Here is a 26,219-nt window from a genome sequence, read left to right on the forward strand (position 1 = left end):
GAACAAGCGCGTCCCCTCTCTTTCTCTCCCACAAGTGTGTGTGTGGAGCAGAGGAGGTGGGAGCAGGTGTTCGGCGGAGGGAGACGCATCGCTTCAGTCGGCGGCTCCCCGAGCCACAACACACACACACACACACACACAGTCGCGAGGAGGAGAGACCGGCCAAAGCGCCGCTAACGGCTGCTAACAGGACACCACAACTGCCGTGAGTACGAAGGAACGGTGGTGCTTTTGTTTCCCGGTTGGACTGTTTTTTTCTGAACCGCTGAAGACGGGATAAAAAAAGGGAGAAAGGCTCCAGTCAGTGTCGCAGTGAGAGTAAAACGATAGCGTCCGAGTTACTTTGCCGTGGGTTGGATTAACTCTTTCGACTGCAGCGTGTCGAAAACTGCAGACTGAACAACTTAATAGAGGCGTATGTTGTTGTTGTTGATGTTGTATTATGCCGCTAACCTGTTGTGTCTCTGTTCTTCTACCGTGTAACACGAGAAGCGGCGCATTTTACGGCAAGTTAACCTATCAAGTGTCCGAGGCAAGAGCCCTCTTTCCGGGAGAGTGGTGCATCATTTTGACCGTTACTGTCGTTAATTGGTGAATGTACGTATACAATAATAGACTGCACATCATCATTAGCAGAAGCAGTACGCTTAAAACTGTCCGAGAAGAGCGAGCTGTGTGTGTAGACCAACAAGAGGGCAATTCAGTTTTAAATGGATTTATTGTCAAGTTAAGAAAGGAAAAAAAACCCAGAAACACAGCAAATTCAAAAGGCACAAAAACATTAATAATATATAGTCTACACTCGTGGAATGAATGAGGCATCTGCAGCTGGGACTGATGGTGAAAATGCATTTAAAACACGAGCTTTTTGTTTGTTAAGAATACAATAAACAGCCACGCAGACCTCTCAAGTTGAATTCCCACAGCATCCTCATACGCCACCTGTAGTCTCTGCATGTTAGAAATGTAGCAGTTTGTCCACAAGTGTGCGTTATATTTACACAATCAATTAGGGAGTTGATTTTTTAGAGTTTTCGCGCACACACAAACACACGTGCGCGCGCACATATTGATAATCTGCATTTCTCTGTGTGAAAACGACCGCTGTCCAAACAGCGAAATGATCTGCGGGACAAATCCCCAGTGAAGACCCCCAAAAACAAGCGCGGATTTGAGTTTACAGCAGCAGAGAATAAGCCGATAAGTCTAAAACACACTCAAATGTATTAATTCCGTGGTCGGATCAATCCAGATGAAGATGAGGTATGGTGGGGCGCAGTTAAACGCGGACTCAGACGCAGCACACGCAGATTACCCTGGAGCCGCTTTTTCACCGTGAAAGCCACACGAGTGAGGGGAAAGTCTTTCTGTTGGTCAGGGGAAACCCTCCTCCTCCTCCTCCGTCTCCTCATCCTCCCCCTGCACCTCCTCATCCTCCTCCTGCCGACTTTCGGACAGCTGGAGCTGGGATAAGTCATAACGCGGAGATTGTCTGTCACAGCAGCAGTGAACTCCCGCAGCTCGGATCTTTGCTTCACCGGGAAAGCAAGGAGGACTGAGGGTGCTCAGTCCCGCTGCTCTCCGTACCGGACCTGTTCCCCGCCTGAGAGAGTTGCAGCAGCAGAGCACAAGCGGACACGGACACAGTTGGTCCCCCCATTCTCTGGCGCAATGAAACCGGGAGTTATCTGCTCCCCGGAGCGTGTGGAGGGACCCACAGCAGGGATCGGGCAAATGATGACGGTGGGGACCAGGACGACGCAGAGTAGGAGCCGGTGTCTACATGTCTTTCTCCTGCTTCTACTCAGCAGCTGCTGCCACATGTTGCATGGCCAAGGTAAGAGCTAAACTCCACCGGATCCTGGGTTCATTTGTCAGGTGATGCACCAAATGAAACATCCACACGAATTAGACAGAAAGAACAATTTATGATGCCGTTGTTGAAGCAGTTTTTGCAGACTCACACTGACTTTCTCATTTATCACTGGGACTGAGGTGAACAGGGTAAGAGTGAGATGATGAGACTTAAAGTGGAAACCATGGTGTGATTAATTAGACAGAGTGTAGCTGTTTGTGTGTGTGTTTCAGCAGGAGGGATTCTGGGAGTGAGCAGGGTTTATTGGGTCAACAACATTGTTTTTAGCAAATTAAGTCAGGTTAATTGTGTTCTGTGCAGGAGGCATCCTGGTGGGGGGTTGGGGGTTGTATACTTACTAGAGTACATGGGTAAATTATCATGATTGTTATGATGATGCATATATCATAGGATGATGATTGCAAGATTAAGTTATTGAGGATGTATATGGGGACTGGATTGGGGTATTACAGCATCACAGCACTAGTAATCCCCTTCTTACTCAATGACCTGCTTAAGCTCTTGGTGTGGCACAAACACACACACACACACACATGCAGCCAAACACTGTGTATTCATTTAAGTTGCCTGCTATTAGTGGAGTATTAACCTTATTGTGGTGGCAGGTGTCCAGATTAGTGTGTGTGACATGTGGTCGTCGTGGGTTACTGTGTGGAGTAATTGTTGAATATAGCAGCCAAAAGAAGACAAACATGATGAGGTATTGATTCTTGGTGAAAGTTGTTTGTGAAAATTGAGTGTTGCCATGTTACGTGAACGTGTGTGCTGTTTTCTTTGGTCTCTGTAGAGTGAGAGAATGATGGAGAGACACTGTGAAAATGAGTGTGTCCATGTGAACATGTACCTCATGGGATCATGTCAAAGTGGCAAAACAAAAGCAGAGAAAAGGTCAGACTGGTTCTCCCTGGGTCACAGATGGTGTGGTGGGCAGAATGTAAGGCTGGGGGTCATGCGGAGGAGGGGGTCTCAGGAATGTCTCTTCATATGTGTGCGTGCGGACGCTAGTGGTGCGGTGAGCTATTTGTGAATGCACAGGGAATGTGTGTGCCATTTAAGTGCAGGAAAGTGTCTGGTTGAGTGTGAATGAGGGGTCGTAGGGGAGGAGGGAGAGAAAGTAAGGAGGCAGTGTGGCTATAAGAGAAGGAGGTGGTGTGAGAAGAAGCAGTGGAGCGAGTGGGGAGTGGCATGATAAGGAGGGTGAGATGAAAAAAAATTGAGTAGGGAGGGAGGGTTAGAGTCGAGAATGTGGCATGCAGTGCTTGTCACTCAGAAGACTGTGCCTGCAGTTCAATCGATGATGACGGTATGACAACACCTCTGTGTGTGTCAAAAGTTGCGCTCCTGTCCCTCCTTTTCCCAGTCATCACACCCACGCTGTTTCCTCCCTCCCTGGTGCTGAGGAGGAGGTGGAAGACCGAGAGACAGTGTAGCTGCAGAGTCAGCTCTTTTTGTCCTCCTTCTAATGTCAAGGTCTCAGCAACAGCACCCAAGTTACAACCCTCCACCCTTAAAACCCCACCAGTTTAGTTGTTACTAGTATTTTACTGTGAAATGCCTGTACCTCCAGACACTGGCAGCTGTGGCACGGGTTGTGCTTGTTTGTGTGCTAGTGGGCGAAATGGGAATTAGTGAAACAGATTCAGGATCTGGCTGTCGGAGGATGAGGTGGTGGAGGGTGGGATGGGGGAGGGGTTATTGATTTAATAAGCTGTGCCAGGCGGCCAATCGAAGGCTGTAGATTTTCCAGGTTCCGACCCCTCTATCCCCAGCATTTATTAGGACATTTTATTTTAGGAGGAAAAGGATGAAATTCATGAGCCAAGGTTGATCCTCTTGATCTCTTCCTGTCTCTTTTTCCCTTGCTCCCTTTCCCCCACTCAGTCCCACTCCATTCCACTCTTTCTTCCACTCTCTCTCTGTCTTTTTCTTCAGTCAATCGATGCCCACACCCCTCCTCATAAATGCAAGGCTCTATATACGCCAACTCTCATCTCTGGGAGCACATTTAAATAAGCTCATCGATCTTTCATTTTAAGGTTTAAGTGACGGCAGCATTTTACTGTCTCCCCTCCTCTGTACCTCCTCCTCCTCCTCTCTCACTTTCTGAACCTCTCACTCTCCACTGCTCACCTCACCAGACTCCCCTCTTTATTCATAACCCCCACCTTCTTTATTCATCACCCCCACCTCTCCCTGCCTCCCTGTCACTGAGAGGGTTCTGCTCCACAGCTGTTTGACTGATTCATGTTTCGAGCATGGCTACAGACAGAGCCTCATTCTAGACTTTATATTCTGAGCAAAGTCAAAAGACGGGGTCACATTTAGTGCGTTTCACAATGTTAATATATTCTATAGTGTGAACACAGTTCAGAATGACTCACTGTCCAGCTGTTGAGAATTTCTTGTTTAACATCAGTTGAAAAGCCATGCATTTACAAATAATTAACAAAACACACAGGACCACGTAAAATATTTAACTGTAGTAATGGTCAAACGCAGGATCCATTTACATAGCAACAGCTATAAGAACAATTAGGTCTGTAATACAGGAAAAGGAGAATGATTTTGTCCTGGTGGCTAATTGTGGATAAAGATAATGGTCTGTAAGTAGCCAAAGTGTAATAAAAAAATACTGGTAGTATTCATTATTATACCCTTGCCCAAGGTAATTGCATTAAAATATGGCTTGAGCATCCCAGCTGTTAAACCATTGCCTAAAAAGATGTCACAGGTCCCAATTTTCAGTGCTGTTACCAAAGATTAGTTTCTCATAATGTCTTTGGAAGTTAGCTTCAGCTTCATGGAGGCCAACAAAGTTTTTTTTTTTTTTTATCATTTTGCTGTCCCAGTTTGTGGATCTATCAGTGTGATTAAGGTTTATATGACACATGTCACTGGTTCAGTCTAGCCAGAGCTTGATGCTGATTAGACCACTTAAGTGAATGGAAGCCATCAATATGACTTTGTGTGGTGGGCTTAGACAATTTTGAGCATCATGTCAAAATCAAAATTAGATAGGCTAGCATCACACACACAAACCAAGTCCTTGTCTCTCATCAATATCAGTTAGAGCTGAAGAGGAAATTCGCTTAACCATACTGTCATGAGGAGACGGTACTTTAGAAGCCTTGTTTTGTCGAGAGCTAATTATCATTTTCCAGGCTGCATAACCTTACTCTGACTTTTTCACCTCCCCACACACACACACACACCCATGTGTGTCGATTGTTATTCTGTTTAAATGTAAAAGTTCACTCAATGCTGAACTTAACTTATTATTACAACATCTAAAATAATGTGCTCAAACAAAATGTACTAGTTTTCTGAAAATTAATTTCATGTCTGACTGACATAAAGCCCATTGCTCACTAGTGGCTTGGAGAAAGTTGTCAAAAATATAACATTTGCAATTAATTTTAATTTGGAGGCTGATGAGTTGTGCTTTCAGCTCTCAGTAGTGCTGTTAAGATGTTTAATATATCAAGTTTTGTCACTCAATAACATTTTTGTGGGTGTCCTATGTAGGTAGTTGTAAAAACTTGCTATTTATAAAACAATTACACACACGTTTTTTTTGCACAGAGACACAAATCAAATTCCAATTTGGAGGAGTTAGAATTCTGGTGACATCAGGAGAGATTCATGACTCTGATAGATTGTGTATGTGGATGTGCACGTGTGTCATATTAAAGGATGAAGAAGAAGACTGGGTGGGGTGTGTGTGGAATAGATGTCAGGTTAGTGAGGTCCCTGTTCGACTCCCTTATTTCCTGTCTGTCAGGAAGTACAAATCACCATACTTACACAGCCACTTGACACTCTGTGCTCTGAGAGTGTGTGTGTGTGTTTGTGTGTTATTCTACCTGTCAGGTGTGTGAAAGAGATTTTATTCTCAACAGACGACTCTGCAGACTACATACAGTATATGTGGCTGGCAGGTGTGTATTTTTGTTGGTGTCAGATTTGAAGCTCAATCAGTCCCAAGTGTTTTCTTCTCACAGCAGAAGTATCAGCGATAGAGAAGCAGCCAGAGTCTCCTAATCGAAAATAATCACCTGTGTGTGTGTTTGTGTGTGTGTGAAAAGTGGTATGTGTGGAGTGTGAGGCAGGTGCCATTTTCGTTTGGTCAAGCACAAACCTGCTGTCGCTGGTCAGTGACGAGTTGTGGGTGACAAGTTGTTGAGTGGGTGTTGAGGTCAACTAAAGGTCAGAAGTTTCCGACTGCAGTCACAATACGGCAACAACTATGGTCAGTTGAAGAGAGCATATTAAATACGATATGTCATAGAGTAATTGACAGTAGCTTTGAGTCTGTGAAGTGTCTACACATGACTGTGCTTCTTCCCAGTCAGAAGAGTTTCCTGTCTTCATGAAAAGCTGCATTTTTATAGACACTTTCCTCAAAAACATCCTTTTAGAGCTTTGAAATATGAGCCAAGTGGGAGACATTCTTGTCTCCCTCTGCCTCTCTGTCATGCTTCCCTTTGCTCATAATTTTTTTGTGTTTATTCGCTCAGAATTGCTCCTCTTCTTTTTGGTTTCTGATCCTTTCTTCCCTCTGTGTTTCCCCATAAGGGACTTTCGAAACTATTGCTGCAGGCCACACAGGTGGAATAGAGGATGTGTAGTAGTTTAGGCCTTGGTGTTTATTATCTAAGATAGGGGAAGGAGTTCGCTATTGATCTGCCATGTACATGTGGGTGTGATTTTGCGTGGTGGTGGCAAAGATGTTTTTCCAGGTACACATCCAAATAAATCAAAGTGCCTATAAAACATATTTACTGACTGAACTGGAACACATCACAGAGTAAAAACACAACCTTAAACAAAGCAAAACAACAGTGCACACACAAGCATAAACACATACTGTATTTGTCACTTAAAGTACAGGGAATGTTTAAACACACATTGCTGGGTTAGGGTGGTTCCCCTTAGACCGTTCGTTCCTAAGTAAATTTGTGACAAGTTGGTGGATATTTCTGGTGGAATTTTTACTTGGAGCTGGAGCTATTTAGTTGTTTGTAAAAGGTTTAGAAAATACTTTTTCACCTGTTGATAAATAGCTGTTTTTATGCACAGTGATCACAATCTGGGCGATTTGTGTTTATTAGGCAAATTAATACACCTGAGCACATCCTTCTCTTCCTACATGTTTTGATTTATAATATGGAACATACAATATATTATTTTAGAACTGTGACCTCCAAATGCATGTTTTGTGTCGTATGCTGTCAGGTCATCGCTGCTCCCAAAAGCAATACATTGATAATTTATTGTTTGAATGTGCTAAGTCTTTTATTGAGACTGGGTCGTGAGGAGTCAAAACAAGAATTCCAAGTGGCGCTTTTCAAATTAATTCCAGTAACAAACTCATTTAAAAAGACCTCTGGCTATTGTGAAAGCAGAGTGGCCATGGGGAATTAAAGAAAGAAAAAAAATCTTTCCACTGCTGAAGAGTGACGATGTGCTTGTTTAGTGGCTTGTGTAAATACCACACTCTGGAGTTGCTAATTAAATGTATCAGTGATCCGCTGTGCCCGAACATTTATGGAAATAAAACACAATTACCTGAACGAAAAAAGTAATGTAAGAGCTAACTTTTGTAACTTAATTTACTGATCCAACCTGACACGGGTTACACTAAATAGCTTCTATATTGGTAACAAGAATATTTCCCACCTCTTCACACCTGGTGTTAATGACTGATTAGACAATGCAGGCAGGTTAAAACCTGCTGTGGGTGTTTATGTCACAAAATCCACTTAGAGCATTTCACAAATACTACATTTATAATCTGCTAAGGTGTCTTCTCACCTTGCTACTGCTATAATGCCATTAACACTGCCCTGTGCAGATGTAGGGTTACTTTATTTTTACTTTCAAATGAATAATGCAGGTCAAAAGATAACAATTTAGAGTTCAATATCTTTTGTTTCTGTCTTTCTGCTGCTCCCGCTCTATGGGTCGCCACAGTGGATGATACGCACATTTGATTTGGCAGAGAAGTTTTACTTTTACTTTGTTGGGACCGGAACAGTGAGTATGCAATGTGTGACCCCTGTGGCTGGGGTCAAATTAGATTGTCCAATTAAGAGTGAGCAATGGGGATTGGTTACCTTGCTCAGGGGTACCTCACCCTTGACCGGACGGGAAATTGAACTAGCAACCTTTCGGTCACAAGCCAAGTTCTCTTTCTCCTGTTTTAGAAACTCAATATATACTATTCAGGGAATTTAGAAAGCACTACAGTCCCTCCCATCTAATTTCCTCTCTTCTAGAAGTTTCTGTCAGAATTGTTGTTATCTTCTACGTTTTACATTTCGGTGAATTATTTGTTTCCATTCTCTATAGAAGAATAGAGGGTTTCAAGTATACAAGTATTTAGCTATATAAGTTTACTTTGACATGCACATGTCATGTAAATGTGTATATTAAACCTAAAAGAGTTACGACAAGAGAAATATTTGATTCATCTTCTGAATTGTTTGTAATTTTTCTTTTTTTTAAAATAAATATGAATTTAATATTGGCTGACTGCTCATGCTTGAGAACGCTGGGTAATATTTTTTCACACGGCATCTCATTTGAAAAAGATATGAAAAGCAGAAAAACCGAAGGCACCAGCGAGATGACACAAACACCGTCACAGAACACCTTGTGAAATGTGAAAGGTGCTTATTGAAAAATATCAAATAATGACACAGTGGATTCTTGCGCTTGTTTTCTTTGTTATTTTGTTTTTAATCTCACATAACTGATTTGTTTTTTGAGGTAACCCTTATGTGATGAACCTTATATCCGTGAGTATTTTCAGTGTTTTGAGATGCAGCCAGAGGGAGATGATACAAAACTAATAACCAAAAGTCAGCGTGACAGTTTCATCATATGTAGTACATTTTATGGGGCTTAATGATATTAAGAACTTTCAACTCAGTGATAGCAGTGAGCTCTGTGCAAAGTTGTTAACAGTCAAACTTCTCTAAAGATAATCACGTACAGCCTCACAGGAATTCATCTTTAATCAAGAAAAAAATGTACAGAGGTTCCAATGGTGGACCAAACAATAGTTAGTAAAGCTTACAGCACCTCACAGAGTGCAGGTTGTTTACTGTATATGCCACGCTTGTATAAAAGATGACACTGTAACCACACTTTTTCCTATGAAAAGTAAAGCCATATCAGCAGTTTGCTTCTTTTTCTTTACTTTTCTTTTCTTTTCTTTTCTCAAAGCCATTATTTCCGTCCCACTCAAGGTCGTGCCTGGACGGCCCTCTTAGTTGTGAGATAGATGTCACAGGAATAGTTGTGTTAGAATTTCAGACAATTACAAGGTAAAACTTGTGTACAGTTATTGCATTTTCCTCAAAGAAGAGTGAGGTTGCAGTGAATGAAGGACAGTGAATAACACTTTTTGTTGTGAAAATAAATTGAACTTTAAATTCAGTGGTGGCTTCTTTATACAAACAAAGCTAGGTTTTGTGTTTCATATCAATTTTGTCTTTTTCTTTTACTGTCCTTTTTATTTCCAAGAACCTCTTATTTAAATGTGCTGCTTTTGAAAATGCTTTAGTGAAAGGGGATCTTTGTATTGCCTTGATTCTGTTTTTATTTGATTTGTTTGCACAATCTTTTTGCGGCGACATTTGTCCATTTGAAATAAAAATGCAAAAATGGTCTTTGAATATTTGATGGTATTATTTGTCAAATGTTGAATATTCTAAACTCCAGTGTATGAGAGCTAGTGCAAGGTAACGCAGGGTTCATGGCACATTGAGCTCAGGGAAGCAGCTAATGAGATGCATTCAAGAGAACTCTTAAATGCCATCACTTCTGCACACAAACGAAGTCCACTAACGAAAAGCTTGCGGCAGATGTAGAGCTGCAACTCGCGATTATATTCATAATCGATTATTTTCTCGATTAATCAATTAATCGTTTGGTGCATAAATTATCACAAAACCTTAAAAAACCTTGATCAGTGTTTTGTCAAACCTGGAAATGAAGATGTTCTTAAATGTCTTGTTTTGTCCACAAACAAAAATGATTCACTTTTAACGATTTCTTTGTTATCCAGAGCAAAGAAATTAAGGAAATATTTACATTTAAGAAGCCTAAACAATCATAAATCTTGTTTTAATCATGACAAAAGCTTCAAACCGATTAATCGATTATCAAAATAGTTGTCGATTAATTTAGTAATCGATTAATAATCGATGAATCGATTACTTGTTTCAGCTCTTGGCAGATGCGCCACAAATTAGGCAGTCCCCGACATTTATCATGTGGATGATAAAGTGGTAGAAAATGGATGGATGGATGTCTAGAAGAACTGGACTGGCCCACACAGATTCTTGACCTCAACCCCATCCAGCATCTTTGGGATGAACTGGAAGAGAGATTGCGAGCCAGGCTTTCTCTTCTAACATCAGTGCTTGACCTCATAAATGCTCTACAGAATGAATGTACACAATTTCCTACAGAAGTTTAACTCTTAAAAATCTTGATGAATGTCTACCAAGAAGTATGGAAGCTGTTAAAGCTGCAAAAGGGGAACTAACTTCATACTAAAGTACTGTTTACGTATTTCATTACAGTCCCTGTTGTTGTAATGGTCAGGTGTCCAAATACCTTTGTCCATATAGTGTATGTGTTAACAGCTTCTTAGTTTTAAAGGTGTAGAAATGACTGCAATGGACTGACTGGTATATTGGAGGTTGTGATTTCGGTATCAGACATGAAGAAGTCACAGCCACTGCCATGTGCCATCCCTAATTAACAGGAACAACTGGTGAAAAAAAAACAAAAAAAAACAGGTGGCTGGAAATACATCAGAGACGCACACTCTCACTCTCTCTCTTAAGCACCTGGGGGATGTCTTTTAAACTCCTGCCTTGTCCTGCCAGTTATTTAGTGGCAGCACTAGATTAGTCGAAGGCTCCAGAGCAGTCTTATAGTGATGTGCAGAAAGTTTCCTCAACTAGATTGGTTCAGTCAGCACTGGGAGTCAGACTGGCAACCCTCCAGAGTATCCTACCACAGTCTTTGTCTTAAACTCTGCACACTTTCTCTATTTATCACTCCCATCTGTCTCTCCTTTCCTCTCTCCTTTCACTGCACTTTTACAGTGTCAGTTGCAGGGCGTGGAATGATATGCAGTGCAAATGTTTCCGAGGGAGAACATCAAATGTGAACCCCCACCCCACCCACCTCTTCCCCTCCTCCCAAATGCACCTGGCTGAGGCTCTTCATTTGTTTGTGTATGTTTTCTTTGTGGTGGGGCCCATCATGCTGTCTGAAAAGGATCTTTGCATAGTCAGTGGCCAGTCACGTAATATTACTGAGGGCAGATGGGGTTGAGTAGAAGTAAGGGAGTGTACGCCACTGCATGTGTATTTGAGCAGCATGATTTACTTGTTCAGTGCAAAGGCTGTACACTGCTGCAGGTGTGTGTTCTCAGCTTGATGCGTTTGATCTGCTACAGGTGTTTGAAAGGGTGTGTGTGTGTGTGTGTGTGTGGCCAGAGTTTTTTTTTTTTAAACTCAGTCCTTTGATCCAAGCTAGAGGTGGACTTATCTCTGGAGCCAACAGTATGGAGATTTGCACTGCAGAAATGTGTGTACGCATGTGTCTGTTTTAAGCACATGAGGGAAAACTGTATAGTATGATACTGAATAAAAACAGTTCAGTTTTTGTGCTGCAGGTACATGTGTGTGTTTTGCATGTTAGGTATGTTTCATCAATATGTCTAAATTCAGTGAAGTTCTGAGACTGGACAGTCCTATGAATTCAGCTGTTGGCCACGTCTTTTACAGTGAATGTTTTTGATCTGAAATGACTTGTTGAACAAATTGACTTTTTTTGAATGTTTACGTGATATACATTTAAAGGAGGGTAAAATGTACAATTGCATTTGCAGCAACAAGACAGGTTTGAGTCCCGGTTGGAACGAGGGCCTTTCTACATGGAGTTTGCATGTTCTCCCTGTGTGTGTCTGGGTTTTCTGCGGGTTCTCCGGCTTCCTCCCACAGTCCAAAAACATGCAATATGGGGATTAGGTAAATTGGTCACTCTAAATTGACCATAGGTGTGAATGTGAGAGTGAAGGGTTGTTTGTCTCTGTGTGTGGCCCTGCGATGGACTGGCGAACTGTCCAGGGTGTTCCCCGCCTATTGCCCTTTGTCAGCTGAGATTGGCAAATTACCCCCCGTGACCCTCCGGTGGAGGATAAAGCTGTAGATAATGGATGGATGGATGGATGTAATACAACTTGGACTACTAAGCTTTTAGTAACACATTTGTGCTAGTACTTTTTAAATTAACAACATACAACATTACATATTTAAAAAGTGTTCAAGCTTTTTCTTGGCTGACATAAATTGTACACCCCTCACTAACATTCTGGTCACATCACATCAATAGTGAATGTCTGTGTGTTTTTACAGCCTGTGCTCAGTGAAGAATTACTCTGATTTTGGGTTTGTTTCTGATAACCAATCCAGTGATTTTGATCAGTATTGGACTGATAATGATAGAGAGAATTGTATGGGCACATGCCCAGCACCAAATCCAAATCCAAGAACCCAATGTTTTTTTTCCCTTTCTCGTAATAACACTCTGATGTAATTATCTCCTACGCAATCCCCTGCCCCAGTGGTGGCAGTGGAACAATCAGATCAACATTCTGCCACCTCGTAACTTAGTTCCCACTTTAGATCTGTGATCTAAGTTGTTGCACATTGGTGCTACAGTTGTTACATGTACACCACATTGCACAGTTCTAGAGTTAACCTAACAAAATGTCATGATAACCATAATTATGAAACAATAGTACGACTGAGACCACTGCAGAGGTTGACAGCCACAACTGCATGGAACACTTCATATTTAGACTGCTTGTTACAAAAAAACAACGGTAACTGTACAGTCAGCGAAACAGTGTTGCTGTGGCCCTTTAAGAGCAGCAGTGAGTGACAAGCTAACATGCTTCTACAAAGATTAGGTATAATTTCCTGTTTCACTGACATTGCACCGTTTTCTACTGTTGTGGATATCAATCCACTCGACACACACATATTGTTAAAATCACAAAAGCCCTCTGTTAGCGACACTCTCGCTACCTCACTACACCACGTATAGTCACAGTCAGTGAACGTAGACCTTCAGTTAGCTTAGCAGTGATGGCTAATTGCGCTCCTTCTCAGATATCTGTAAAGTGAACAACATGCATTCCTTACAACCACTGTAACACAATGTGATCATGAGGGAAGAAAGAGGAAGAACAGCGGGAATAAAAAATAAAACATAAGATGCGGCATTCAACAATAATGTATCTTATGTTGCTGTGTGTTCTGTATGTGATGGGTGGTAACACCGCACACCGTCACTCTCAATAACCGCACTGGAAATTCCTTAACCACATCAGTTCTAGTTCATTGCAGGTATAACGGACTTTCAGCCACATAAATCTTTGTGCTAATGCGTGTGCAGCCTATCAGCTCATGTAATCATTAATCATATACCAAGCCCTAAGAACTACTCGTCACTGTGGAAATCTAGACCACCTCCAAGTCAGTTTCGGATTATTACTTCTTTTCAAGCTTGTTGTTGAGCTGTTCACTTCTTCCTAATCTTCTCTTTTTACAACCCCAGCCTGTTTTACTTCCTCCATCAAAGTAAGCACAACATGAATGTCATTGAATTGCTGGTTCGTCTCTGTGAGAATCTCCTGATCTTATCGGCTGTATATTTTTGAAAGCTGACAAAGTTGTAATGAACAAGGTAGGGAAAGTGGGTTACGGTTGCAGATATTGTCAGTTTTGAACATCAGATTGGTTTGCTCCTAGATAGTTTTGTAAATTAATTAATTTGACTGTTTTGCTCCTGAATGTCGCTTCAGTGGTTTTGGCCATTTTACAGTAAGATGCTGCACTTGAAGCTAGATCTAGTTTCCAATGTTTTTATTTACTATGAGCCATTTGTGAAATGCTCCTTTTTTAAAGCATACAAGAGCCACCATCGTCAGTATAATACTGTTCCATGAAGAGAGAACCAAAGGGATAAAATAAGTAATTCCATGGCAAAGTATGGAGGAAACGAGAAAAGGTTGTCACTTATGGGGTCACTGGAGTAGATGGATGGATGTGAGAAGATGGCTCAGAAAATGAACAGACTTAATCAAAACACAGTCCAAGATACTAAGTTAAGATGGATGAAGTGAGTTCCTTGAAGAGTAAGTCTGAGAATCCCATGTTACTTCATCTTTCTCCCCTGTCATTACACATCATTCTTTTCCTACATCCCTGCCTGTGTTGCATCTTTCTCTCCTTTCTACCACTTATTTCTCTCCTCCACTCTGTGTAATTGGGAAGGGCTGGCGCACATACATTCATCTTATTAAATGTACACACGTACAAACACACTGTGTGTGTGTGGATTGAGTCACAAGTCATCTCTCGCCGGTTTCACTCTATCTGGATGTGGGAGCAGAAAGATAGGAAGGCAAACAAATGAAAATAAAATGGAACCATTCGAGCGAAAGAGAGAAATTAATTGTGCTGTTTTCTTGGTGATGCACACCCTTCACTAGTACCAATACCAGGTGTTGAGCTGCTGTGGAGTTTGCACAAAGATGTGACCATTTCAGGACAAACAGAAAACACATTCACACCCTCAAGTCTGGGGGCTCAGCTGTATTTAGTATGATGGTTGCGTTTAAATCAAAAACATTCTTGACATTCAACTGTGTCACTCAGTTGGGAATGTCATTTAGCTCCAAACTTGCAACAGAAAGTAGGAGATGGACGGAATGAAGTAAAATTGATAGACAAATATGACATGAAATTACATAACTCTCTTTGTATAACAAGTACATACAGTCCAGAGTAAAAGTATTTGGATAGTTTGAATTTTATATGAAGAATTACTTCACAAATGCACATTTATGAAGTACCAAGTCTCAGTTCTAAAATGAGTAGGTGTGTGTCGGTATTGAAAGAACTGTGAACCATTATTTCTGAAACTGCAGGGGTTTGAAATAGGGCTGTCACTTTTTTAAAAAAAAACAAAAAACAAGCCAACACACTATTCTTAGACATTCAGATATTTTGCTCACACACTCAAGGTAACAATGTTATTTATTATAACCTCACATGATGTTGAACCCTGCGATGCCTTCACTGCAGCCTCACAAAGCTGAGCTAACAGCTTGTCATATTTTTTTTATATTTTTTTTCACCAATTATTCTATTACTATTTGGAGCACAATTAAAACGTTATAGTCAAAAAGTCATGGATTATTTGAATGTGTATTTTTTATACTTTATCACTTTTTGAAGTGAGCAAACGGTTGTGCAGCAGAGGGCACTGTGAGCACAGTTTGGCCTGCGCCCATGTCCTCTTTGATCACCAGAAGAAGACAACGGTGTTTTCCGTGACAATGGTGGACACAAACACTGTCGTCCCGAGCAGACGGTCACAACACCAAAGCTTCTGAAAAACCACGTGAGGGAGTATTTTTGGTTCTACACTCAAAACTCAGCATCAGTCTCTTTGGCGCCATTAGTTCCACCACTGATGAGCTAACAGCTCGCTAGCTCTGGTGGCGCTAACAGCTAATGGAGTTGGCTGAGGCTTCACACACAAGTGTCTGCCATCTTGCCATCCAAAGATGACTCACGCCATAAAAGATGATGCTGTTCAACTCTACTGCGTGTAAAACGAGATGATGTTATTAAATCGATGATGCTATATCCCCTGCTGTCAACACTGATTAATTGTTGCACCCCATTCACTATTTTGTATTCGTCACTTTTTTGACTGTGTTCCATTGGTGTGGGATTAATACAATCTAATCTGATCTAATAAGTATTTTCTTCCAAACACAATCGTCGTCACAAAAATCACAATCATTTTAAGCTGTAAAGTAATTTCTGTAAGTTATAGACTAAGTGAAACGACTCCTTTCATTATTTGATTCTCTCAGCTCAGTTACAATTGAAAATTGTAGAAAAGCAGCCATCGTTTTATTTCAAATTGAACGTACTGAAGCAGAATCCAATGAAGAAAGACTGCTATATTTTAGAAAGGTGAAAATATGTCCAAGGCTGTGTATTTTATAGAGCAGAAATGACTTGTCTCATTATCTCATTACTGGATTAACAGAAACATGAACGTGCAAATAGATTGATGGAATAATTTCGATGTTTTCCATTTCCAGCTTCAAAGATGTGATTGTGTGTTTATTTTGCCGTCAAAATGATAATCCAATATGATCGATTAACCTCAAAACTCAGCAGATTCATCGATCATAAAATTCCTGACCTCATAATACAGGAGTAGGTTCATTGTTAATCGTAAGTAAGATTTTTGAGTTTTCATGGAAGCTCTCTCACTAGATTACACCATGCATCTTATGCTGCTTTGACATGACAGCAAAATAATTATCTTTTAATGAATTTTACATTTACATTTAAATATGCTCTCTTATGAAAAGGACATAGAATTTATCAAATGGATCACTATAGAGACAAAACTTTGCAAACGGGCTAAACATTACAGGATATTTTTTTAAATGGACGATGTACAGAGTTTGTTCTCTTGTGGCATGGGGGCAGGTTAATGTCACCTGGCCTGTATGGAGGCTGCTAATCCTCTGGTTTTAGTTGTAATTCACTGCTATCAAAGGTTTGTAGAGTAGTCAATCTCATTTTAATGTTGTTATTATTATTATTATTATTATTATTCACCATATTGACCCTCTTGTATACATTTACAGCCTCAGAAACAAGGGGAGTTACTTGCTTCTCTACGTTTCATATGAAACACTTGAGAATTTTACTTTCAGTAAAACTAAGTAAGCAAATTAAAACTGTTGCTCTGTGAGTTATTAAGTTGTTATGGGAATTTCAGCAAGTAAGAAATCAAAGAATCAACTGAAAATATAATCAACATAATGCAATGAACACAGCCAGAATATTTGTGGACTTATTATTTGCTATATTTTCTTTATTGGCAGTGAGTTAACGCTCCCAGATAGTGTAGAGCTAACTGAAGGCATCATTTCAAATAATATAATAAAGTCATAAACAGCAGTACTATAGTTGCCAAAGATTTCATACATTTTACAGTTTCTTTTAATACTTTGTGTGAACCGAGACGTGGTCGTCTGAGATGTAAATTTGGTTAAAAATGTACATCGTCTCCCATGATTTGCTCTGAGTTACATATATTTGGCCTCCATACAGTAATTTTTTGGATGGTCTGCTTTATGAGACACAGCTTCTGGCAACAGCCCTGCTTTGGACCCATTTAACTGTCTGTTGCTATTAAAAGTGGATGTGGGGAGCCAATGTGATCGGCCCTCGAATGTTCACACCAATTACACTTGCTGACACTGCAGTTCTCCTGTTGATAGAATTATCCTGATTTAACAGCTGCACATCATGTTCGGCTTCACCGAGGCTGTTCTTCACTTTGGCTTTGACGGTTCTAAAAATGACTTGACTTTTGCTCTCGTCTCACCTTTCAGGGAATTAGAGACTAGGATGCAAGGATTGTTGGATTTAATTGTATTGCAGAATCAGTAAAATGAACGGTGTTGTGAAACAGTAACGGAGGGACTGCGTTGTGCTCTTCTTCCCTCAAAGGTCTAAATTTGAAAAGATGCAATTTGTCAGGGTTAACAGTTCTTAGTACTGAAGTTCTCTGCAATGAGACATGATTGGATTTCGCTCCTTTTGAATTCAATTCATTTACAGAGTACAGTTGGATTTTCTTCCCCCCACAAAGACACTATGACCAGGATTATCTTCCATGAGCATGTAATCCTGAATTGGGTTTTGGACAGTATTTGAATTGGGGACTCATTGTTTCCCACAGATTTAGAATCTATTTTTATGGTGGTAGTTGGCAGGGGAGGGTTATTGTAAACATGCATTAGTACACTATCGACACTTGTACACAGAGAGAAGGTGTTATGCCGAGGTCGTAGTAATGTGCACATCTTAAGCAGCAACTACCGTTGTTATGATGAGTTCTGCCCGTTTGCAGAGGACAGTCAAATCTAAGGGTAAACGTTTATGTTGTTATGAGAAGTGTGTGTGTGTGTGTGTGTGTGTGTGTGTGTGTGTGTGACCATATTACCATCAGTACCAGCTCTTTTCAAAGACAAAGCCTTGATCCTCAATCCTCGATTGAGGAGAGATTTCACAAGCCACTCAGAGTTCTATGATTATTACAATAAATATTGAACTGTGGACTCACCAATTACCACAAATTGATTGCAGTTAAAACTGTAGTGCTTCATTTTTTTAAATACGAACAAATGTCCATTACATTTAAACCATTGTCACGTGAGTTTACGGCGACCAAACGGGCAGCGTAATAACCTCAATAACAACAAAAGGGGACACACAGCAGCTCGAAGAAAGAATGAATGGCCATTGATTTGCTACTGTCTTATGTCATTTTAGTACAATAGATTTCATAATAAATAAATAACACTGCAACACGTACAGCATGGAATAATTATTTGATTTTTTTGCAAAAAGTCTTTTCAACTATAGAATAGTTTTGATGGCACTCTGACTTATTATAGTGAGAACGCTTTGCAGCCTGAAGGCCTGTTCTTGCACAATGAAATCTTTTTGAGCAGTTATGATTTCCCAAGTGGGTAACTGATTGATAGTCAGTGGCTTAAACTGCTGGAATCAGGCCCAGAGAGTTAAGACTGTACAATACTGACAATGCTGGACTGTACAGTAGATCAGTGTAATAGACTTTCACCAATAATTCTACTCTTAATCACAACACTGCTTCCTGTTCACGGACGGGAATCACGTGTGACTTACAGTGTATGGACTATTTTCAAGTATCATTTAGTAATCTAGTATTTTGCTTTAGTATATGTAACTTTTCTATTACTGTGCACGAGAGGCGAGTGCTCTATGACAGAAAGGGATGCTCTGCTTCATCTAAAATGTCATAAAATAAAAGGTCAAATATGTACTCCTATATTTACATTGATGTCATGACTAAAAGCTGAAATGCAGTCAACTTTTATGACTTGTATGATGTTGAGAATCAGCTGGTTATCACAGATCGTCACTGTGTGAAAGGCTGAACCACATTTTGGTTGACGGCGCTGTAGAAATATGGAGGATACCGGAGTTACTGTCGCAGTCCTATGTGGATTTCACATAAAGAATGGGCCTGAAATGAGCTTCCCCTGTTTCAAAGATCAACAATAGCCACTGCTGTGCATGAGGGCTACAAGAAACTTCTTTTTCTTAAAATTTGTTGGTCCATAAACTGGTGGAATATGTTAAAAAATTGTTTGTTTGTTTCTCAAATCAATCGTGATGTTCTCAGATGTTGAACAATTCATTTGTTACATGGAGCAAATAAACCACATTTTGAGAAGCTAAAAAATCTTGATCAAAATATTTCATTAATAGAGTAATTGTTTCTCTGTGCCACCACCGTTTGGCTCTTTGTCCTGCATTCACGGACAAACTTGTACCAAACTATTGAAAATATGCCACACGTGGATAAAACAAGGTCTGCCTCGCACAGTGAAGGCACAAATTCTTATTCAGCCAGTGTAACATTGAAACAGTAATTTCTAATAGTTCTCTGCAATAATGTGATAGTGTTGCACTGTGTGGGTTTTGCTCCAGTAATCCACTGTTCTAAATGTCAGTTTACGGCTTTAGGCTAACATTATGCTGATTACTGCAACCATCATTTCTAAACAGCTATTCATGTCCAGCAAACACACCTTGAATGGCCTTGTGTGTGTGTGTGTGTGTGTGAGTGTGTAGGCATGTGCATGTTTATACTTGGGCCTAAAATGTACTGTTCAGTATAGTTCTTCACAAAACCTACTTGATTATGTGCTTTCAGAGTCACTTTATCTGACATAGTGGCTTATTAGGATGTCAGTTGCTTATCAAAGTGTGCACATCTGGGATATGTGTGTGTTTACGTGTGTGTCTACCTTGTGTATCTGAGCATTTCTGTGTTGGAAGGAGAGTGGATAATTGCAGCATGTCTGTATTTGTGTATGTGAATGGACCTCTAAATCACCTCCTTTCAACATGCTCAACAGAATCACTGCCGAATTTCAGCACCTTCCCAAAACAATCCCCTCTCTCACTCCTATCCTTTTCCCTCTCTCGCAATCCTTTTCCTCGCCATTCTCACCTCATGATCTCGCTTTCCATTGCTAATCTACAGCTAATTAGCTTGTATCATGGATGTATTGGGCATAATGACACAGCTGGGCCTCTCTCTATTCACACAAACTCACATTCACAATAGCAGGAATTTGACGCAAACCTATTTTATATTGTCATAAATAAAAGACTAAGGAAAGTGGGGGGAGGCTGAGGTGTGTTTGTGTGTGTGTGTGCGCGCCTGTTAACAATACTGTATAATTCAAGGTCGGTTTAATTGTTAATATCCTCATATTTTTCTGCCGCCATTACCCCTCACACAATGAGAAAAATATTGAGCTGTTACTGTCTTACAGGGATGATCGGAGGTATGCGTACTGCGTCTCGGCCGCATTAAAATCTAAAAGGACCCGTCGAACTTACCGTCCATGTGTCCCACGAACACACCTCATTTTTCCACCAAGGCAGTACCTTGTGCAGTTTGCTCAAAATTCGGTTCTATGCAGCGACTTCGTGAACATGACACAATGTAGACTAAGGCTACGTTTACATGATGACGGTCTGAACAGAAGACGCAAAAGTGGCGTCGCGTCTTCACTTTTTATTCCGCATTTAGACAAGCGTTTTCGGGAGAATATCTGCGTGCATATGGTGACGCAAAAGTGTGTAGAAGTCCTTCACTTAAAGCGATAAGAGCATCTTTGGACATGGGGAAGTTTTCACGGCACGCATTTTCATCACCTACTCCTTCCACAAAGTTAGCCCACCATCGACAAGATCTCCCAGGTCTCGTCCAAAGCCGCCTGGCTCGCCTCCAACGAATTGGCACATCCAAAATTTGAGAGAGGTAATTACAGATCCTTCTCTGTTCAGTAATATTATCTGTACATATCCTGTACATTACATGGAAGGACTCCTGTACGTTTATCAGAGGTGCCAGAGCAGCTTGAAGGTCCATCCCATGGAAATAATCCGACATGTTTGTTTATTTCCCTGTACTGGCGCATGTATGTGACGTAAAGGCGTATGCGACGTGAGCAGATCTTGCCAGTGTAGACGGAGCGTATTCAAGTTTTCCACTCTAGCGAAGTTTCAGATTTTTGTGTTTTTAAGCCCCAAAAATGACGTCACCGTCTAAACGAAAGGCACTTCTGATGAAATATTTTGTCCTCGTGTGAACTGGGCCTAATGGCGTGTTCCCACCGAGTGGAACGGATCGGTACGGTGCATATTTGTTTAGATTTCCATTAAGAACAGTACCAAAATATCTGGCCCCAACCTTTGGGGTACCAGAGTAATGGTATGGTATGGGCAGAGCTAGACTCACAACAGTCAGCTGATTGGACGACAGAAAAGCACCACTCCCTTGCGACCAGAGTTTCTTAAATGCCTGCAGTCTGTTTTCATAAGCTTGACGGCTTGTTGAGACAAACCGCAACAAACAAAAAGAAAACAAGCTGCTCCGTTGTTGTGTTGTTGTCTGTTGTGCCGTTGTTCGTTGTGGTCGCACGGGTACAACGTCAAGCTATGTATCTCGCTGACGCGGCCATTGGGCACAGTGCACACCCCGCCCACCAAATAAAGGTTCTGCTCTCAGTCAAAGCTCAAGCCTGACCGAGGGCTTGACCATTCCAAACCGCACCGTGCTATGATAGATACACGCCAAAACTGGTGGTGTCATTTTGATCATTTTCACTATTGTTGCAGTAGGATTTGTTTACAACACACTCACTCGCCTTTACAACAACTTCATGTAAGTGAGTTTCCCATACAAACTCTGTCTTTATTTTCAATGCTCTCCCTCTCTCTTTCTATACCATCCTTACAATGGATGTAATATCATCTTTATTCAAAAAGCCTGTTTGTATTTTTCTGCACCAAATTTACTGTGCCATTGAACTGCACTGAACTCATGTGCACATGCACAGAGAGAAAGGCTTCTGAGTGTATGAGGTTAACATTTGCAGTAGTTCACACATTTCAAGAAGTTTTCATTTTCTCTGTCTACCTCGTTCTCTCATGTGCTCTTTCCACTCTTGGTCTGACTGTGTCTTTCCATGCTGTCATCACCCCCCCTCCCTTCTCTCTCCCGGTGTCACATAACAGTCAGTCTGCAAAAACTTTCATTTCTCCCACTTCTCTCATGCTCTGTCTGTCACTTTCCATCCCCCTTTCCCTTTTCTGTCCCAATTTACCTCCCTTTAATCTCACCTTTTGTTGCCCCTGTATGCTTCTGGCTCCATACAAGGAGTGGGGTTGGACGTATTGTGTCCCAGAGGGGAGATCCACTAACTGCACCCTCTGGCACCAGCTGCATGTCTGAGACCCAATGTGCGTGGCTCAGGGTGATGGATTTCTTTCTTGTCTATGTGTGTGTGCATGTGAGTGAGTCAGAGAAGAGGGTGTTTGGTGAATGCGGTCGGTAACTCTATCTTGGACGACATACAGCTAAAAGCATTAGGTTATAACAACTGCCAGCTCTGGCAGCATATGACAGGGCAAGGATAGAAGGACAAATGGGGTGTGGTGCCTTCCAGCTGTGAGTGCACGCACACATGTCTGTGACCATTCCATCAATGTCAATCCTTGCATGAGCACTTAGTGATTATGGTGGCTCAGAGTTGTTAATTTGTATAATCAGTGTTTAATTGGCATTCAGGAAAACACATTAATCAGACCAGAATAAGTCTCCGGCTTCTTCATGCAGTTATTCATTACTCTACTTCAATCAGCCAATAACAGGCAGCTTGAGAGACTGGTGTACTGGCCCGCAATCACGCTAAGATGCAAGGGTGGCATTTTATTGGTCATTATTAACAGCACTCCATGAGTACAATCACATCAACGGCTGTGTTTTTTCAGCAGGTTCTGTTTTGTCTCGGCAGTCAACGCACTTATCTCCATCAATTAGATGTGAAATAAATAAAATAAATAAAAAGTACTTGATGACATTTTCAATAAAGAAGCTCAGGAGTAAAGTTTGCATGTTCTCCCCGTGTGTGCATGTGTTTCCTTCGGGTTCTCCGGTTTCCTCCCACAGTCCAAAAATGTGCAGATTTGGGGATTGAGTTTGTCTCTATGTGGTCCTGTGATGGACTGGCAGACTGTCCAGGGTGTACCCCGCCCATCGCCCTATGTCAGTTGAGATGTGGAGGATGAAGTGGTAGAAGATGGATGCATGGAAGGTCAGGATTATCCTCCACATAAGGGTTGTAGGGAGCTGGTGCCAATCCCAGCTGACACGGGGTGAAAGGCAGGGTTCACCCCTGGTCAGGTCACTAGTTCATCGCAGGACCAACACAGACAGACAAACAACCGTTCACTCTCACACTCACACTTAAGGGTAATCTAGAGTGTCCGATTAGCCTCTGCATGTTTTTGGACTGTGGGAGGAAACTGGAGTACCCGGAGAAAACACACCGAGGGGGTGACGAACACGGGTCTTTTTCCTGCGAGCCGCTACACAAGTATGAAGTAGTAGTAGTATGAAACATTATCTTTATTTATTAAAGCTGCTGTCAGTGAAATACTTCACTTAAAATATGTGTTAAATAGCTTGATATTCAGACACATTTCACCTTTTCCATAGTGTTTGTAACATTGGTCTAAATCAAAAATCAAGGGGAAACATTTTTGCGTGACCCACTTCATCCCCTTGTGAGCTCGGGCTGTTTGTTAGTGAATAAATGCCCTCTTTTTAAAGAAAATTCATTGTGCAAACATGGAACACACGTTTTTACAGCAACATTTGTCTATGATAAACGTTTATAGATTATCGTCTGCCAACCAACACCTCCTCCTCTTTGTTTGAAGTGGTTTCACTAATTCCTATTGTTACCAAACAAAGCAGCATGCGGTCTCTTGTTTGCCAGACAATTTCCTGGCGCATATCTTGTTCTTTTTAGTTCAGACTTGATGAAGTTTATTGCATTGCTGCCCACCGCAAGAGTGATTATATAAGTGTCATTTAAGTTCTAGTGGTAGTTATGAGAAAGACAAAATCCATATACCTGAGTACAAATTTGTTTGTTTACTGTCTACCGCAACAGTAAAAACTTCACATCAGGAAGAACAATGTTGATGGTTCTCCTGGATGGAAAGGCCTAAGCTAAGCTAGTACATCATATAATTAATTTTCAGTGTGTCTAACACTACTGCATTTATAAATGGATATCATAATATCAAGTTGAAATTATGTTTACATTATCAACTAATGGTGTAATTAATTTTTAAGATGCAGTACTTCCCCCTGGCTGTAATAGGTTGCATCTGTTTGTTGTTTACACCACAGTACAAAGCTTTCAATAACAACAAAAACAAACACAACCGTCTAGTAGCAGATGGTCTAACGGCAGTTACACCTACATTATCAGCTCTGATTGGGGATCAAGTTATTGAAATTAACTTCCTGTCTCTTTGGATTTAAAATACCATTATGACTTTTCACTTTCAGTTTCACAGCCATGACCTACAAACACTGCAATTTTATGACCCATGTGTCAGCTTGATGAGTCAGAATATAGTTTTCAATCTTCAAAGTGTCTTGTTTTGTTCACAAAACAAAGTTGTCATTGTCCTCAGCAGCTGGCAGCCAGAACTCTTGGGTAATGTTTATGTTTTACCCTTGCACATTCAGCAGTTTTCAACAGAACTCACAACAGTGGCCCTCACCTTAAATCATGATAGGTGCACAACCTGTGATGATTTAAGGTGTGCAGCAGACTTTGTCATGTGCATGTTAGGGGGGCGCAACGATTAGTACAAGTCATTATCAAAGTTAGTTGCTGAAGAATTTAATTTGTTAATAGTTTTTTGGTTATGTCACCACTTGGGCAATACATGGTCCACGATACCGATAATATCATGATACAACAACTGTGTGATAGTCAGTATAGTGATACATCACAATATCTGTCTAACTCAAGAAAACAAAACGTCAGTGAAAAGTTAAAAGCGCAGGAATTCTCTATTTATTCACTACACTGCAAGGTGCATAAAGTCTATGTATTGAATGTGGATGGGGCATCTCTTAACGTAGCTTTCTCTGCCATTAGTTTGCTGTAAACTCCCTCTTCTTTGACCAACATTCCCTCATTCATTCATGCCCAGTGAGTGAAACTGGCAGGGACTGTTTACTTTAGAGCACCTTCATTTGTTAATTGGAATATCAATATTTGCCCTGGCATATCGATTGTGGTATTGATTGAGGAAGGATGACAAATATCACCAAATCGATATTTTGATCCACCCCTAGTCACCATGCATCTTTGAGATGAACAAGATCATTTTATATGGAGTCAGTCATCTCACTTTCTACCTATCTGTGCTCAGAGTGACAAAGGTGACACTGTTGATGTCTCTACTGACTCTCAGCCTCACACTGCTGTTTAGCTAAGTTAACAGCGAAGTCTGCATATTTGTTTGTTACTTTTCCATCGATGGGTTTGCACCAGACAAACCTCCACATGATGCATAACAGATGCTTTGGTTGTGTGATCGTCTTTTCAGGACAGATTACTTTGTGTCTCAGCAAATGGCACTTCTGATGACCAAAGAGGGCATATATGCAGACCAAACTGCGCTCACAGTGCGCTCTGCTGGAAATCTTTATGACTACTTCAAACAGTCTGGTGTGCTTCGAGTCTGTATACATTTGAAGTTGGACAGGTTATCCAATTAGTTGATTGTTTTACCTGTTGACTAGTCGATCATGATGTCACTTTTTATCTGAAATCCAGATGATGTCAGCTGGACCAAGGGCTAAACAATTAATCGAAAGCCTGAGGCACAATATTTTTTTAAGCCAAAATGTGTGTCAAAAATATATTTTTAGATGAATTATTGTCTTGATCTATATACATCGTATTCTACAGACTGAAGAGAACATCTCTGATTCTCAAATATCTGCACCAATATCACACAGTAATCATTTTAAGTATGTTTTTCAAAGGAAAATGAGAATAAGGATGTAAAAATGACCATTCCCTCTGATATCACATCGCAATACCTGTCGAAAATAATCTCAATTAGATATTTATTCAAAATAGCTCAGTCCGAGATGGAACATGATGAAGAAACAAATAATGACCTGGTTTTTAGCTTTGGTGGTGGTAAGTGCCGGCTAGTTTTCTGGCAAATGTGTCAATTCACAGACATTAGAAAATTAAGCA

General features: G+C 40.8%; 1 protein-coding gene across 1 annotated transcript in view; it reads left to right on the top strand.

The window, feature by feature from the left end:
* Positions 1-743: 743 nt before the first annotated feature.
* The window catches only part of LOC122770968 (protein sidekick-1-like), a 262,286-nt gene continuing 236,810 nt past the window's right edge, over positions 744-26,219 (top strand). The window contains exon 1 of the mRNA XM_044028205.1: positions 744-1,837. Coding sequence (XP_043884140.1) covers positions 1,672-1,837 — 166 coding nt within the window. The 5' untranslated portion in view covers positions 744-1,671. The remainder of the gene's footprint in view (positions 1,838-26,219) is intronic.

This window comes from Solea senegalensis, linkage group LG6 (assembly GCF_019176455.1).
Source record: "Solea senegalensis isolate Sse05_10M linkage group LG6, IFAPA_SoseM_1, whole genome shotgun sequence".
In the NCBI taxonomy this organism is placed as follows: Eukaryota; Metazoa; Chordata; class Actinopteri; order Pleuronectiformes; family Soleidae; genus Solea; species Solea senegalensis.